Raw genomic sequence first — 16,926 nt, forward strand, 5'->3', positions numbered from 1 at the left:
GTCGCCATGTCGGTATTCAATCAAGATGCTATTAGCGCGCGATCAGAGCCTCTGATGAGGGAGTCCGTCAGCGAGAGAGATCCTGACCACGGAATACGGATTCATCACCGGCTGCGTGCTCGTGAGAGATCGAGCAGGAGACAGGCAGCTAGCTAGCATAGCGGACCGTTAGTAGACCGACCGAGCTGGACGTAATAAACACGCACGCGGCGGTGACGGTGTGCATGGGCGGCGACGACGACGGCCGGCGCGCGGGGCCGTCGACCGGCACGGTGGATCGATCGGCACGGCACCTGGGCTCCTGCATCGCGTCGAAGTTATCATCACCTGCATGAATCGCTCGCTGCGGCTAGCCGGCCGGGCAGTGTGCTGTTCCCTGGTAATAATTAACGACCCACCATAGATCACATGCATAATGCATTGCGTGTTGAATTTCAATAATCAAGGCGATGATACAGAAATATACCTACGTAGAAAGCTAAATGGCCTCTCCAATGGCCATGTTGTCTTAGCTAGTTGTACGCAATAAATGCAGCCATGGATCCTGGTTCTGTACATTGTAGGGTTGGTTCTACAGAGAAGTAACCTAGTTCTATCTACTGAACCTGGTTTCAAGAAATAGAATAGAGAGAGGGAGAGAAAGAGAAAGAGAGAAGTGAGGAGCGTGGGTCCCGTTTATAGATTCAACTCCTAGTTCTATAGACCCATCTAAGATCGTCAGAGCTTCAGGGAGATAAGTCTGTCAGCGCGAGAGGCATCGCGACCGTCCATTCATCATTGCCTGCTCGCGAGAGACCGAGAGGCCTTGAGACAAGCAGCTAGCGGCCATTAGATATCGACCGTAGCTGGACGCAACACGCACGCGGCTTGCGTGCATTACATGGGCGACGACGGCAACTAACCCAGCGGCGCCGGGCGCCGACCGGTACGGTGGATCGATCGATTGATCGGCAACCTTCGACCACGACATCGTACGGCCATGGCACTGACGCTGTCGGGACGCGCGCGATCGTTAGAGCCTGATGAGATCCTGATCGAGCACGCATTGCGCGTGAGAGCAGAGAGGACGAGAGCGAAGCGACCTCTACCCTACGGCTAGCCGGACGTTCATAATGGCGACGACGGCAACCCGCCGGCTGGGCCGGGCCGGGCCGGGCCGCCGCCCGGTGGATCGAACTGGCATCCCATCGACGACGACATGTGGGTTACAGGCGTGCGCGTGATGCGTCGACCGATCTTATCGCCTCTACGAGCACTGCCTGCGGTTGGCTAGCCGCCGGGCAGTGCGAGATCGCCGTCGGTCCAGTCACCCGCCGGCCCATATGCATCGCCGTCGTCTCATACCATGCCCATGTTTATTTGAGCACGTGAGGCGCCGGCCCACGAGCGCAGAGCGCTCCAGCGATAGGTGCAGCTAGCGCTGCTGCGCTGGTACTTGAGCGCGTACAATGGTGGAGGCAGCCATGATTCCTGACGCCTACTAGACAGGTCCTGCTGGGTACCAGTTCGTGGCCCCGTGGGTTGTGTGCTGGGCTATGCTATCGGTGCTCTCTCTCCTTTTTCTTATTCCGATCCTCTTTAATTTCCTTGGAATCACTGCGGTCGTCTCCGGTGAAGTAGATGAGCGAAGAATGCGATCCTCCGCCTCCGTCACATTTGCAGCGGTTAGTGTGTGAGCGTGACTACAGGCCGGCCGGGTAGCTGTAGATGCACGAGGGAGAAAACCGAGCCATCCAAATCTTTTTCATGAAAATGTATTCGATTTAACTGGACTTGGGCACTTGGTTTTGTTTTGTGAAAAGAAAACGATGGCACTCGGCTTAGGTTTCTTATGACGGAACATGTGTTTGCACGAGTTAAGTTCTAGACATTTTACTAGATTTTGTTCTATGATTGATTGGATAGTATATGTGTTAATTAAGTGGTCGCGAAGCATACCTTCCCTGTGTGCAGTTATGTCCCCAGTCTTGTTTAATTAGATATGCGCTAGGATACACCCACATGGCCATCATAAGTGTGTGCCAAAAAAAAAGAAAATGAAGGATTATTACAAAAGTATATGGTTAATCTACAGTTTCTAAGAGATAGTTATTCTCTTTATAGACTTTCTGGTCTGCAAAATCAGATCCTGTAGTGGTGAAGTTTTAGACTTCAAGCCGACTTAGATGTTTGTTAGGTTCATAATTGTATATATGCATGCGTCTCTAACTGCTCACTTAATTTTAAAAAAGAAATTTTATGTCATGTGCAACACAAAATAAGATTTTATTTTTTAGGTTCCTTAAACACATTTTAGTGTCCGTTATGGTTCAAATTCTAGTGTCCATTACTTTTTTTTGGTAGTGTCCATTACTTTGATGTGAGTGAGTTTAACGGTCGTACGCCTCACTAGTTAGCCAAGAGGCCGAAAGCTATACTCTTCATCTAAACAAAGGCTTAAATGTCACACATACAGTGCACAGTACGATTCCAACTACAGTTTGACAAGAAAGAATCTGGGATTGAAGGATTCGAATCTTCGAGTACCGGGACCAAAATGATTCACGCACGCTTCCAGCAGTGTCCGTGCACTGGTGGCAGCGGCGCCATTTCTTTCGCATTGACACCCGCGCCTCGCCATCCCTCCACATGTCCCAGTCCAGCCGAACGATTCGTCATGTACTGTATCGCGTCGTAGAACAGCCTGCCGGGCATGGTCCCCGGAGCATGATTCCTCGCGACAACGATGGCAAGCGAGCAGGGTCCCGGCCGCCGTCGACGGGCGGAGGGAGCCTAGGTTGTGGAGTAAACGACAAGGCGCTACAGGAGAGCGGGCGGAAGGAGCACGCATGATCGCCGCGCAGCGCGCGGTACAGGGCCTGAGCCCCCCGGGAACGGGCGCCATCGTCAGGGAGAAACAGAATCGGCACGTTTCGGTTAGCCCTGCCCTGCGCGGCTGCGCCTGGTTTCGCCTTAATGATTCGCTGGGGGAGGACCGAGGACGGGATCTGACTCGCCCGACCGGGCAAGCCCCGAATCCTGGGGCGAGAAAGTGGCGGCATGTGCCGTGGCGGTCAGCGACGGGTATTATTTCGATTCGAGGGTTCGGCATGTGCCGTGGCATTGAAGGGAGATGCCTTCTTCCAAAACCATGGGGGAAACGAGGAGAAAGGACCGTGACTCATGGACCGTTGGGCGCGGAGGAGCGGCTCATGAAGCCTCTCTTGTCGCAACTCGACGAGACCAGCAAAACAGCAGGCTCGGATCGATCAGCAGAGAGATTGTTAACGATGCATGATGGTGTCTTTCTGATTGCTAACGATGCTAGCTCCTTGGTTTCGCGTGAGTTTTCTGAATCCTAAGATGGATGCCAACAATGGGCATTCGGGACTCGACGGCCACCTCTCCACTCCATCCAAGAAGACGATGCCGGGATTTTGGGGGGGGGGGGGGGGGGTGGCGGCGTGTGATCCTTCCAGGTCTTCCAGGGCGCGTCGCCAGAGGAGGCATGCGCCATTTCGCCCTCCACGTCTTGAACGGCCGGGGCAACCACTACACCGCCATGGCTGGCCATCTGGCAAGGCTCTGCGCGGACGTTCGGAGTTCGTCTCGCCCGATCATGTAGCTTTCGCCGGGATCGTCGTCTCTGGGCCCGGCCGTCCACGTTAACATTCAATCCACGGTTGATGGCCAGTGGTCCGACTGATGCGGCGGCGACATGGAAAAATGGTAGAGGTCGGTTAGTTCGTCGCTGGTCCCTGCAAAAGAAAATCCGATGGCTCGCTAATGTGGTAGTGTAGGTTTAACTAGAAAAATAACTTTTTGATCAAAAAGAAACTAGAAAAGATCCGGTTCGCTGTTTGATGTGTTAGGGTGTCACATCAAGTATATTGTATGGCATTGTTACGGAGTACCGACTACAGACGAGATACCTTTGCTTTAGTATTCTCGCAGTTTAAAATTATAGGATTTATTTCATTTCGTTGAGAGAAATCTTTGATGTTACTAGATTTGTACTGAAATATATGTATTTTGTAAATATATATTTTTATCCCAAACAAAATACTAATAGAGTAATTTTTCTCACTATTTTGACCTAAGAGCATCCCAGTAATATCCTCTACTCTAAGCCCCTACCTTTTCTAGCAAGGTCTGGCCCCAATTTTTTGGAGCTTTATTTTTATGTTCAACTCCACTAATAGCCCCTACATTTTAGCCCCCACATTTTAGCCCTCACTTCAATATGTCAGGTGGGACCCATATATCAGAGTCTAATTTTTTTCTATCATAACACGTGGGACCCGTTCTCCTCCCTCTCCATCCTTTCTTCTATCTCCCCGTCCCGGTCCAGTCCCGATCCAGAACGGCAGAGCTCCGAGTGGCGCCGGCGGTCGCGAGATCCAGGCGGGGGTAGTGGAGGCCGAGCAGCGGGCCGGCGGAGCTCCGGGCGACCAGGCCGGGGTGTCGGAGCCCGAGCAACAGGTGGCAGAACTCTAGGCAGGGGCGGTGGAGGCCGAGCAGCGAGCCAGCAGAGCTCCGAGCGTCCAATTGAGAAGGTTGGAGAGCTTTTCCATCCGCCGTGTGCGCCGTCCCCCATGCTCAAGATCTGGGAGGTCTTCACTGAGCAGATGACGTGTGTGGCAGGGCGGACGAGCGGGGGCGCTCGGCCGGCCCGTGCGGCGGCGCAGACGAGCGGGCGTGCCACGGCAGACGCGTCATGGCCAGCTTGTGCGGTGGTGCAAAGGAGCGGGGCACAGGCGCCGGATTCAAGCGAGCGCGACCCAATCGGACTTGACTTTGGAAGATTCGCGCGCGGGAGGGAGAAACTGTTCAACACAAAAGTAGGGAGGCCTCTAACCACCCGTGGGAGATGGGGATGGATGGAGGGATTTGGGTGCCTAGAGTAGGGATCCAAGTAGGAACCCTGCTGGAGCAGATTTTTTTTCTCTCGACCTCTATTTTTTGAGTAGCAGCCTAAGTAGAAGCCTTGCTGCTGGAGTTGCTCTAACAAAATGGAATATACCTCGTACAAAACAGACAAAGCAAGCAGCTACTAGCATACCAATCTTCTTTGTGACATGACATATATAATTGTCATGGTAGTATGGAATAATATTGAATTAAATATGATAACCATATGCTACCTGCAATTCATAATATTTTGTTGTTTTCAATTGAGCATAAGAATTAAGGTGGTGGATAAAATAAATATCTTGCCCTCAATTAATATTATACAAAGTGTGCAGGCATGCGCAAACAAAACAAGCTAGTTAACAGTACAATTAAAGATGGGTGAGACTGAAAAAACTAAACCAAAGCCGAATAACAAAGTGTTTTAAAGGTCCTATAAAGAAGGCTAAAGCAATAATATTTTGAATCAGAGAGACTGAGAACGGGGTTTGGGATAATTTCATAATTAGACTTTTACGAACATCAGAATATTATGAATTAACATGTTTTGTATGCAATAACAATGGGATTTTATTAAATTTAACTTTGGGCATGTTATGTGTGTCCTCTAATTACAAAGCATTTTTTTGGTGGGGGTGGGGTTGTGTGCGTGTTGGGGGGGAGGGGGGAGGCTCTAGAGCCTCCGTCCCACCCCACTCCTATACCATCGAGGCATTTACTCGACGAACCACGAATAGTAGTCACCGGCTCATCGCAATCGGTACATATGTTGATAGCTCGCCTCTTGTTTCTGCGCCACAACTCGTTTTGACATCAACGCTACGCTCAAACCCGTGTGCATAGTGTCGACATCATAACATTTTATTGCGAATCATGTTTGTCGCAAATCTCCGGTCATTAGCTCTACTCATTACTATTCACTTTAGACCTATATTTTTGAACTTTCTACTCTATCTAGTCATAGGAGAGTGGCATTTTGTATCACATACAATTAACCTATCGAACATTAAAACTTTGATCATCTCTAACTTTGTGTACATTGAAATTCATCTAGAAAAGGATTTTTTTTGCAGGTATCTAGAAAAGGAATGAAACCACCGTCCCGCAAAGAATGCAACCCTAAGAATTCTCAGATAGATCAGTAGTCTTAAGAAATGAACAAGGTGCCCGAGGTAATGTTGTTAGATTGCTTTCCAGGCGTTTGCCTTTTGAGTTTCTGTTGTCCACTAAATACACATGAAGTTGGAAAGGAAATGATCGGTCAATTAATCTTCATATAAGGAACAATCATCCAATTAATCCATCAATTTTCCGCGCGCAAACTATTGGCTGGTCCAAACACGACAAAACATTCTTTGTAGGACGAACTTTGAATGCTAGAGGTGCATTCTTTGTGGACAATAGTGATACGCTATAATCATTTTTTTCTCTCTGGTTTACAGAGACTAGTTAAAGTTTCGCACTTTTGTGACCGTGGGGAGTTTCTTATTGTAGTGCCTCTATCCAAAATGCATGCCATGTAAACCATATGCCGTCGAAAGCATTTATCTTCGACACGCGTAATTGAATTCGCATCCCCTTTATTTTTTTGCAAGAAATTGATATCGCACTTTGATGCCAATAATTTTGCTAGATTTAACCCTCTAAAGTATTGTCAGATCATGGTCAAAATACTTGGTGTAAGCAACCAGTACTCCCATGCCAACACTGGTCAAGCATGTGCGCAAGAGGGAGACACGTAAGGTCGTAAACCAGACGGGACGTGGCGATTGGTGGACGGCCACTAGACTTCGACCCAAAATTCTACTTGGATTAAAATTAAAACGTACAGCGTCGTAACATTGACGACTGATCAAACTAAACCATGATATATGAGAAAGCAAAAATCGTGACAGGGATGCAAACGGGATCTGCAGATTCCGTGCCGACTCCTAGGATCGCGCTGCGGCCCCGGGGGGTTGGGGGGGGGGGGGGGGGGGGCGGGGGTTGTAGTGATATTAACGCGGTCGCCAGCTACCTACCGGAGTGTCTCGCAAGTTGCGAAGTGTCACCGGCTGGCCGCCGGCAGCGTCACGCCTTAATCGTTGACGAGCCACTGTGGCGGCTTGAAGGCCCCTCGCGATCAGCCGGACATCGTGCCGTCTCAGAAAGGGCGCGCTTTACTCTTGCATATACCTCCGGCGCGGTGGTGATCGATCGACCGGCCGGAACCGCGGCGATGCGGCGCCCCTCCAGTCCACTCGTCCGCGGCCGGGGAAGATGGGGAGCTCCATGGCAACACATCGCCGGAGACGGGGGCGGGGCCATCACCTATTCACCTGGCCACCGCTGCGCCCACAGGTGGTTCTGCAGGCGCCGTAGGAACACGTACGCGCGAGGGGCACCCTGCCTGCCTACCTGGCGATCGGGATTAGTCAGAGTGACTGTGCTACAGTTGGTGATCTAATTACTTTAATGCCCCCATACGTTCGGTCCTTTTCCAGGTGCAGAGAAATTTGCTCGAAACGACACGCGGTTGCTAGTAGTTTGCGACGAACAGTCAGGTGGTTGGAGCAGGAGGCTAAGGTTAGCACGGGAATTCCGCAGGAAACGGAGATCGCGGCGTCAGGGTAGCCAGAGCGAGCTGACACCCATCGCATGTCCCAGTAGTCGAGGTCGCACAGTAACATCTCGTACGCGGCACCCTGTTTGATGGTTCCGCTGGGCGCTGGTTCTTGTTTCTTGCACCGTTCCGCTGGATCTTGCCTCCCGCCGCGCCGGGACCGTGAGACCTGCCCAGCCACGCCCCTGTCCTCGCCGTGTCAGCATGCGGCCGAGTGCTCCCTCGTCTTGTCATGCTCGTGCACTGGCTCCGTTCCATCCATCTACCTCGTTCCTTCGTTCACGTAGAAACTGTGCGCTACTCCAATTATTCCGCTCCAGTCTCGAGCGCATGCAGTGCCCATCACCATCATCACTCGCGAGCCAGTTGCAGCCGCTGATGGTAACCCTACTCGCCGCTCGCTTGCGAACAATGGCGACATATCTACCATGGCGATCGACGACTGGCCACTTCGACTCGATCATTCTGGCGTCCGAGGTACACGTAGCCGCGGAGCTGGCCGTGTGGTGAAAACACCAACCAGCAGGTAAACCATGGCGAAGCATGCAGGGCGTGCGCGCGCGCGGCGGCCGATCACTCGCTGTACGTGTGCGCGCCGGGACCAAATGATAGGGCCGGGTACGGTGGCCCATCGCGTCAGCGCCGTCGTCGTCGATCGTATCACGGCCGGATCGGAGATCTCCGGAAAAATAAAGCAGCTAGCTCCCCCGCTGGTAGCTCCTGCTAGCTGATCATCGCCACCCTTTTTCAATGCCTCTGCCCAGCCGCAGCCAGCTGATCTCGCCGGCCAGCTCCGCGACAAAAAGCCCTGGAATTTTGTATAAAAAGCTGCTGCCGGTGGGCGGCGACGCCTACGTGCTCGCCTCGGCGTCGCGTAATCTCGCCGGCGATTAGGTGGCGAGACAATATAAATTCTGCAGAGACATCTCGGCGCGAAGCTAGAGAATTCCCCGGTGCCGTCCCCGTCGAGGCGCCCGGCCGCGACAGGGTGGGCGCCATGAATGAAATTAGAGCGCGCGCCGGCTCGCCAAGACTTATTCGTCGCACACGCATTATAATATAAATATTCTGCACCAGCCACCTGAAGAACTCACGGTTCAAAGATTGAACACGTACACTTGGTGCCAAGCCACCTACGGAAAGTGCAGTCCCGCTCTTCGATCCCTCCTTATTATTATTCATGCAATATTCACATTCGATTAGCATGTTTGTGGAAATAATAAAGTCTCGTGGCAAGTTGTGCTCGCTTTTAATTGCGCTGCCTGCCAGTCCAAAGATCATAATAATAATGAAACAGCATTGGACCATATATCACGTCGCGTTTGCAGGCCTCTCCCTGTCCCGCGCGCGTTCAATTGGGCGAGCAGGAACGGGAGATATGCCGTTTACAGGAAAGCACATCGCAGGATTATTATTCAGAGATGGCTTTTACATGCATGCATGTAGAGATAAAAATAAACAGAAGATTTGTTGCCATGCAACATGCATACATATAGTCTGGCTGCTAACTACTAGTTTATCTATGAAATTTTCGAAGACTACCTAGCATGTTTCCCAAAAGCTAGGAAAATTTTTCTTCCTATTTTTATTTTCTTTTGCGTATGAAATGTGTGATTAAACTAAGAAAACTATTTTGCATTATAGCATCCATAGACCATATAGCATTATGAATCTAGAAATAATATCACAATTCCAGGACTGTGGAGCTCCATCTAACCCCATGGTTTTTAAACAAAACAGACCATATTTGTGGGCTCTATAACTACTAAACTATAATACCTAATAGAATTACACACATTATGTGTTGTTTTGGTTATTAATAAACATGATACATAAATAGAGACGCCTAAAGCGTCATAATCTGTTATTTACGAACAAACGGACAATTAATCATGGAACACGCGCTTTGTATCACTTTCATTGCTCTTGTTCGGCGCTCTTTATTATGACGGGAGTTGATAGATTTTATTGACAGTTTTAACTTTTGACGGAAGACAACGTATCCCACTTATACTTTTAGTTCTGTCCTAAGTCAAATATTTTTTAACTAGTACGGCATTCATTTTTTTAAAAAAAAAGAAAAAAAGAAGGCTTGTGACGGATACTAAAGTTCAACCCCTTATTTTCTTAACAACTCATAAGTTGCACATGCTACTACATGCTCATAAAGTAAGATATATGAACTGAAATGCTTTGCGCTGATAATAAAATACACGTCTCCGCCCACTCCAACCATATATCATGAACACAAGACCTTCAGTAATCCCTCACACAGAGCACCCATGAACGTGAAAAGTGTGCGTAGATCTTATGATTATATGAGTTGAGACCATTATGCGTTGTGTGTATGCGCAGTACACCAAGTCCTTTGTGATGTACATTTGGGTATGCAAGTAATAGATCGAACGTCATATTTGCAATTTATTTCAGGGAGAGCAACTAGACAGCACGCCTCCGGTCCAAAAGATTTTTTTTATATTGCACCATTAGTTCCCTAAAGTACTGTGCATTCCAATAATTTCAACTTTTTGGCGGCTTCTTGCGCTGTGTGCGCGTGTACGCGCACGATTTTTTGGGAGAGAGAGAGAGAGAGAGCGCATATGCATACTCTTTCACAACCAATTCACTAATAAAAAAAATTCGATCGGATGGGATACGATGGCTCCAACCATTTTTTATTAAAAGGAAGCAACCGGCTTCAATTCTGATCACTGTTAATCTGAAAAACATAAAAATATGAGTCCATACGCCGTGCTTCATGGGGCAAACGCTCGTTTTGGCATGCGCGCGTCCCCTCTCTCTTCCGCCCTGCTGTTACGGGGAAAAAGACGAAGATGAAAGCAAGGTCTAGCCATCCAGTGCTGGACGGTGGGTAGCTAGTGGCCGTACGTATAGGCGCCGTCGTGCACCAGCACCCGGACCCGCACGTGTACGGCGACGCGTCGCGCGCGCAGCAGAGCTACGATCGCGCACCTGCAATGGTGGTTAGTTGCAAGGTGACCGGTCGGGATCGATCGCACTGTGTGCCCCGCCGTACGACCCTGGCCCCCTTCGTTCTCTCGCCCCCTGGACGCTGGACCTGGAGAGCACCGGGCGCCTCACTGCGCGGCCATCAGGCGCGAACAGCACCTGTAGACAAGCGGACGACGTGACCGCCGGCAGCCCGGTCGCTACGTGTACTTGCCTACTCGGACGACGTGCATCTGCCCGTTTCGGTCGACGATCTAGCTACAAGAGCTCGGCCGCCGGAAGGGAGAGGAGCAGAAGAGTGCCCTGACTACTACCGGATCGGAGCTGTAGCCCAAAGCCAGGAACGTGGTAAAAAAAACGTGCTGCTACTTACTAGCTCAGACGATCGGCCGTCCAGCACAGCAGCGGGAGGCGGCTCTTTCACTCGGCGCAACAGCGATCTTAAGCTAGCTGAACATAATCACCCCTCTCGGGTCACGCGTTCCAGCGGAACTTCTCTGGTTTTTTAGTAGCTATCGATCACAGCGGCAGCTCCACCATCGTGCATCTTCGCCTGTTCATCAGTATTCCAGTGTCAATGTGGGGCACGGCATGATCCTGCTGCTGCTACTAGACTGGCTGGCTAGTGAGCCACTGATGTGGCCGGCCGGCCCCGGATCAACGACCGATCGGGATTATTAGCTAGACATGTACAGTAGTAATAGCGACTAGCGAGTACGTCGCTACTGCATAGTGTAGAACAGTAGTATACTTACTGCACACGTACGTTCCCGGGCCCCGGTAGCTAGAAAATACGACGGCGCGCGGGCGCCGCCGACAACGTGGTCGCCCGCGCGGCCGCGTGAGGGGACGGTGGTGCGGCCTCGCGCCACGGCGCCCACACGCCCACGTGCCCGCGCCACCAGCCACACGGCCCGCGAGCCGCCCCCCACTTACCATTCCCCACGTAACGAACCGGCCGGTCAGCAGCGTAAGTGCTGGAGGTAGTAGCGTACCTGGACTCCGAGCGCCGCTGCTATATTATGGCGCCGCCCGCGCGCTGCCGTCTGGCGTGGCCTCGCTAGCCAGCACACACACACTGCGCACAAGAGACGAGCGAGCTGAGCGAGAGCCCCGCGGCCAGCGCGCGGGTGACCCGGCCGCACGCGCACCAACTCCCTTGGACGCACGCGAGCGGCCGGACTGAGCGCAGAGTGAGGAGGAGGTGGAGTAGCTGCAGCACCGGCGCGGCGGCGGCGCGCGCGGGGTGCGATCAGCGGCCGGGCTGGGAGACCACGCACCGCCGGCAGCTAGCTCTCAAGCGAGAGCTATTAGCTTAGGCAGCCGGCGAGACCGGTCGACGATGGGGAGGGCGCCGTGCTGCGAGAAGGTGGGGCTGAAGCGGGGGAGGTGGACGGCGGAGGAGGACGGGATACTCGCCAGCTACATTGCCAAGCACGGAGAGGGATCCTGGAGGTCGCTGCCCAAGAATGCAGGTAACCAAGATAATACCAAGCTTAGAGATACAGGATGGTATTATTAACTCTTCCTGCATACATACGTTCTCGATCGATGCATATAAGTTTTCAAAGAGTACTGTATATCTATGGGCAGATATACGCATGCATGTCGTCTCCGATCCCATCTGCTTATATATGCCTCATATATAGATATATCGCATCAGCAGCTCTACAGCTCCGTCTTGTTCGTCTATAACTTGAAGCTGAAAAATCGATCTACTGGCAAGAACATGTCTGTTAATAAGATGAGCTAGCAAAACAACATCTTGTTAACTACGTCCTGTGTTCTTGTGTATGTCTCCGCTGCAGGGCTGCTTCGGTGCGGCAAGAGCTGCCGGCTGCGGTGGATCAACTACCTCCGGGCGGACGTGAAGAGGGGGAACATCTCCAAGGAGGAAGAGTACGTCATCATCAAGCTCCACGCCACCCTTGGGAACAGGTAACGCCCTAATCAAAACTACTACGACCCGCTGAGAGTGAGTGTGCACCCGACCCGACTACAAAGTTCACAAAGCGTCGCGTAGCCCCCCTTCATTCACACGAATCGCTGCCACGTACGCCAGTCGACCCAGAAAAAGTCCGGTACTATATGTTAAAAGGTCCATGGAAAATTTTATTATCTAAAAAGAAGTCCCTGATAAAGAAGTCCTTGGCATGCAGAAAAGTCAACACGTACGTACAGGCTACTCCAATGAAATATCTTTACAGTACCTTAACTGGTACTCCTATATATGTAGTAGGTAGCAACTAGGAGAACGAACGTATTGTCCGTACGTGCTTTAAAATGTTCATTTGATGACTGCTCCGATCGGTTCAAAGTTGAGACACTACCACGTACACCCTACACACATCAGTAGCTAGCTGCAGGCAGCAGACACACGCTGCTGGAGTAGCTAGCTAGGGAGGGGTATACTACGTACTATGCAGCAGGCTGGGCAAGACTGCATGGCCGAAAACATGACGACCAACCATCCCTCTGTTCATGTGTTTTACAGCACTACTGTTCAAGTGTACGCGGGCTCTACGCACGCTCGGTCTACCGGGTGCATTTAGTTCCGGCTGTCGGTTCGGTTTGTCACTGCTGCATGTATAGTATGTGGCAGGAGGGCGTGCTGCGTGTGCGGTTTACCTTACCAGACAGATGCATGTGAATTTCCGAGGCCACGTACGTGCCTGCATGGCGTGCCCCGCGCGCCAGAGCAGAGCTCGTTCGTTCGTAAATAATAAAGTAGCATTGTTAAACAAGGGTCAACTCAAACACACAAACTTTTAACTTGTATGATCGATCGGCTACCTTGTTCTTGCATATATCTATCTATCAAACGAAAAGCAGCATCAGCACGAGGAAAGCACGATCTAGGGGGTCTTTCTCGTGTCCAAATAAAGACTAAAGGAGATTAGAAAGCAAATGGGTACTAGTATTTGATAGCACCATTGTCAAGCACATTACAATCACAAACTACACACTCGCTCGCTGCACGTATGCATGTAAGCAGATCCGGAAGATTAGGCCGACAGATCTTTTTAGATTGACAGAGCACGTCGCCTACTACCGCAAATGAAACCGGGTCCGGTCAGTGCTCCTTTTGGGAAGGGTGTAAAATAAGCACCTGCAGTTCTAACTGTATATATGCATGCACGCGAGATCTGACGCGCAAAAGGACCGAAAAACTATAGCAAACCTAAAAAAACGCTGTGGAAAGTACAATCGAGCTCTATCAATCGCGCCCGGCTAGCTATCACGCTACAGGGAAGGAATTAATCCCCGGCCGACCGGATGTACGAGCCCTGTGCATGATTGCCCCGCAAGCGCGATGGATTCAAGTACACGAAAATTCAATTCGCCGGTCGGGTGACCCCGAGCACGTACGGAGCTGAGCTGCTGTGTCATGGCACTGTAGCGGCACACCGATCGCCGTGTAGCCCCCTACGCACGGCTCGCTCGGTCCTGCCCGACATAGACTCGGTCGTGCCGTAGCAAGACGCGAGCCGCCACGCACACGCTTCGGCGACATTTTCCTGACGACGAGCCGGCAAATGATACATAAACCTTGGCGGCGGCCGGCGACCGGGAGGACCACCACGAGAAACGACGGTTCAGATCGGGCCGGCCACGGCCAGCGCTCCTTCTAACTCCTGACAGCGCGCTCGCTCGCGGCCTCGCGGGGCCGGGCCTTGCCTGCGCACCTGCCGTGCCGACCCGTGACGGTCTTCTCGAGGGCGGACGCGCGCGCTGCCTGCCCCCTGGGCGGGCCTTCCCGTCCCCGTCGCCGCGCGGGCCGGGTGCTGCGCAAACCGCACTTCGGCTGGCCGCTGTTACCACCTTGGTCTAATCGCATGCTCGTACCAGTCGCTGTCCGTGGCCCCCCCTGCGGGATTAATGGCGGGCCGGGGCCACGCCGGCCCGTTAATGATTTCCGGCCTTGACGTTGACGGTACTGCGAGGGGCGGGGGACCCGGCGGAGCTTTCAATTTCTTCCAGGCTGCGCGCGCCATAGCCCGCTCGCTCTCTTCCTGCTTGGAGCGGCCAAGCGATACGCATCACAGCATCAGCCAGCTCCGTAGCCAGACGCACACATGCATGAGCATGACTGTTACGGCGCATCATGCCGCTTTGGCCGGGCCAGCGAGACGTCGCCTTCCGTCCCCGTGTGTTTCGATGGTTTGGTTCGCCCTTTTCTTTTTTGACCGTGGCGTGTAAATTAAATATCTGGAAACATGATGAGGTGTAGCTTATTAAATTTGTTACTGACCCGTACGTGCCGTGCGATTTGGTTTTTGCTCCCTGTCCCCGCAGGTGGTCCCTGATCGCCAGCCACCTGCCCGGCCGAACAGACAACGAGATCAAGAACTACTGGAACTCGCACCTCAGCCGGCAGATCCACACGTACCGCCGGACCTACACCGCCGGCCCGGACGCCGCCATCACCATCGACATGAGCAAGCTGCACAGCGCCGACAAGCGCCGCGGCGGACGGACCCCGGGCCGCTCGCCGAAGAGCGCCGCTGCCACCGCCAGCGGCGGCGGTAGCAAGGCCAGGAGCAAGCAGCTGCCGGACCGCGATAAGAAGCCTGAGGCGGCGGAGTCCGGCGAGGAGAAAGGCGCCTCCGGGCCGGTGGCCGCCGCCGCGGCGTCAGCGGCGTCGAGCCCGCGGCACAGCGACGGGGCGCGGAGCGCCGTGGTGGACCCGGACCGGAACCAGCCCGGCAGCAGCAGCGGCGTCGCCGGCGGCGGGGGCACCAACACGCCCGAGGGGCCCTGGAGCGAGGACGCGACCGGGCCGCTGGTGCTGGACCCGACGGCGATGGAGTTTGGGGGCCTCTGGGAGGCTGAGAGCGAGATGGAGGCCCTGCTGTCGAGCGGCGGCGGTATCGGGCCTGACCATGATCCGCTTACCGGGTTTGAAGCGGTGTGCGAGGCCCAGGTGGACGACCTCCTCGACATGGACTGGGACGGCTTCGCGGCCCATCTCTGGGGCGAGCCTCCCGCCGCTGCCCACCAGGAGCAGCAGAACGACGACGACCGAAGCACGCTGCTCCAGCCCGATGAGCCGCAGGCCGCCGCTGCGGGCTGCAGCAACAACCAGGAGGACGAGCTGGAGTCGTTCGCGACCTGGCTCCTGTCGGACTCGTTCTGACTTCTGAGAGCTCGTTCCGTCGTCAAACTGATGAGGTCAAGCAGGTGTTCATGTGATCAAGGCAGGCAGCTAGGTGTTCCTGTGTACAGTCTCTTGTGAAGTTTTAGCTTGTAGTTGTAGCTAATAGGTGCCGTTTCGTGCCTGGAATGGACTTGCTTCAGGTCAAATTGTAGACTCTAGTGTTAAGGGTTTGCATCGCATCGCATGGCGACATGCGTGTAAGGGTCGTTCAGCTCTGCATCTCTCCCAGTGAAGACCAGTAAAAGCCCAGCTGTAGTGGGTAGCTGTAGTCCTTCGGTTTTCTGAACAGGGAGGGAAACGATCATTCTGGTATGAAAGCTGCACGTGAAGACTCTGCCACAGAGTGAGCGAGCATCTCTGAACTGTTTGAAGCCGAATCAGCTGTGGAACGAACCCAACTCTCACTGCTCTAAAATCAGATAGAGTACTCTAACAAGCAGCTAGCTGATCACATGAGCACAGCGCGATCACTCGTGTTGGACACGGACACTAAAGGCCTGTTTGGTATCCTGCCTAAGGCGCCACAACTTGCCTAACCTTAGTCGTCCAAATTGAAGAACTAACCTTAGGCAGAAAAGTTAGGCAAACTGTGGCACCTTAGGCAGGATACCAAACAGGCCCTAACTGCGCGCACACCGCAGTGAACAGTTGTGGCTGTGGCCCTAGATCGATCTCATCACATGGTTCTGTGCTGATGCGAAAAAAGGTCGGAGGAGCAGGTCTGGTACGGTGCGTGCATGTACTACTAGCGGATAAATTCAGCAGATTTGCCCCTCGTCATCAGATCCTCGCTCTCTGAAATGAGACAACGGTGCTTCTCGCCAAGACGCCAACGGTGCTCAAGCTGTGGGCTGGTCACCTGGCGAGAGATGGGCAAGGATGAGCAACACCCGGGAGCCGAAGTGGAGATCCGGGTCGGGTCAGCAGGTCTGGGACTCAGGGATCAGGGGTAGGGCAACAAGACGAGCCCTCCCATGGTATCTCAAGCAAACCAAGCTGAACTAACCCAATTTGGAAGCAAAACCGAACCAAACCAGGAGGCTACTAGACACCACAGTCAATTTGCCACCGAAACCAAAACAACCCAAGTAGCAAAACCAGATCATCGAGACGGGCTCGGCATAACCATTACGAAAATACTATAAGTACGACCGGAAAAGCCGACTCACGTACGACCGACGTCTTCTTTTCACAGCATCATTAAGCAAAGGGGCCAGCTTTTAACCTCTTACATGGGCCCGATACTATGAAGCACAGGCCCAGATCCATCATTAGCTGTATCTAACGTACAACGCTTGAGTATTCT

At 52.8% G+C, this 16,926-nt stretch overlaps 1 protein-coding gene across 1 annotated transcript; it reads left to right on the forward strand.

Moving 5' to 3' along the window:
* The first annotated feature begins 11,496 nt into the window (after window positions 1-11,496).
* Window positions 11,497-15,937, forward strand: LOC112877753 (myb-related protein P-like). The gene is made up of 3 exons (XM_025942112.1): window positions 11,497-11,937; window positions 12,271-12,400; window positions 14,759-15,937. Exons 1-3 carry the CDS (start codon window positions 11,805-11,807, stop codon window positions 15,597-15,599), a joined length of 1,104 nt encoding a protein of 367 aa, XP_025797897.1. The 5' UTR covers window positions 11,497-11,804; the 3' UTR covers window positions 15,600-15,937.
* The last annotated feature ends 989 nt before the right edge of the window (window positions 15,938-16,926 follow it).

This window comes from Panicum hallii, chromosome 9 (assembly GCF_002211085.1).
Source record: "Panicum hallii strain FIL2 chromosome 9, PHallii_v3.1, whole genome shotgun sequence".
Classification (NCBI taxonomy): Eukaryota; Viridiplantae; Streptophyta; class Magnoliopsida; order Poales; family Poaceae; genus Panicum; species Panicum hallii.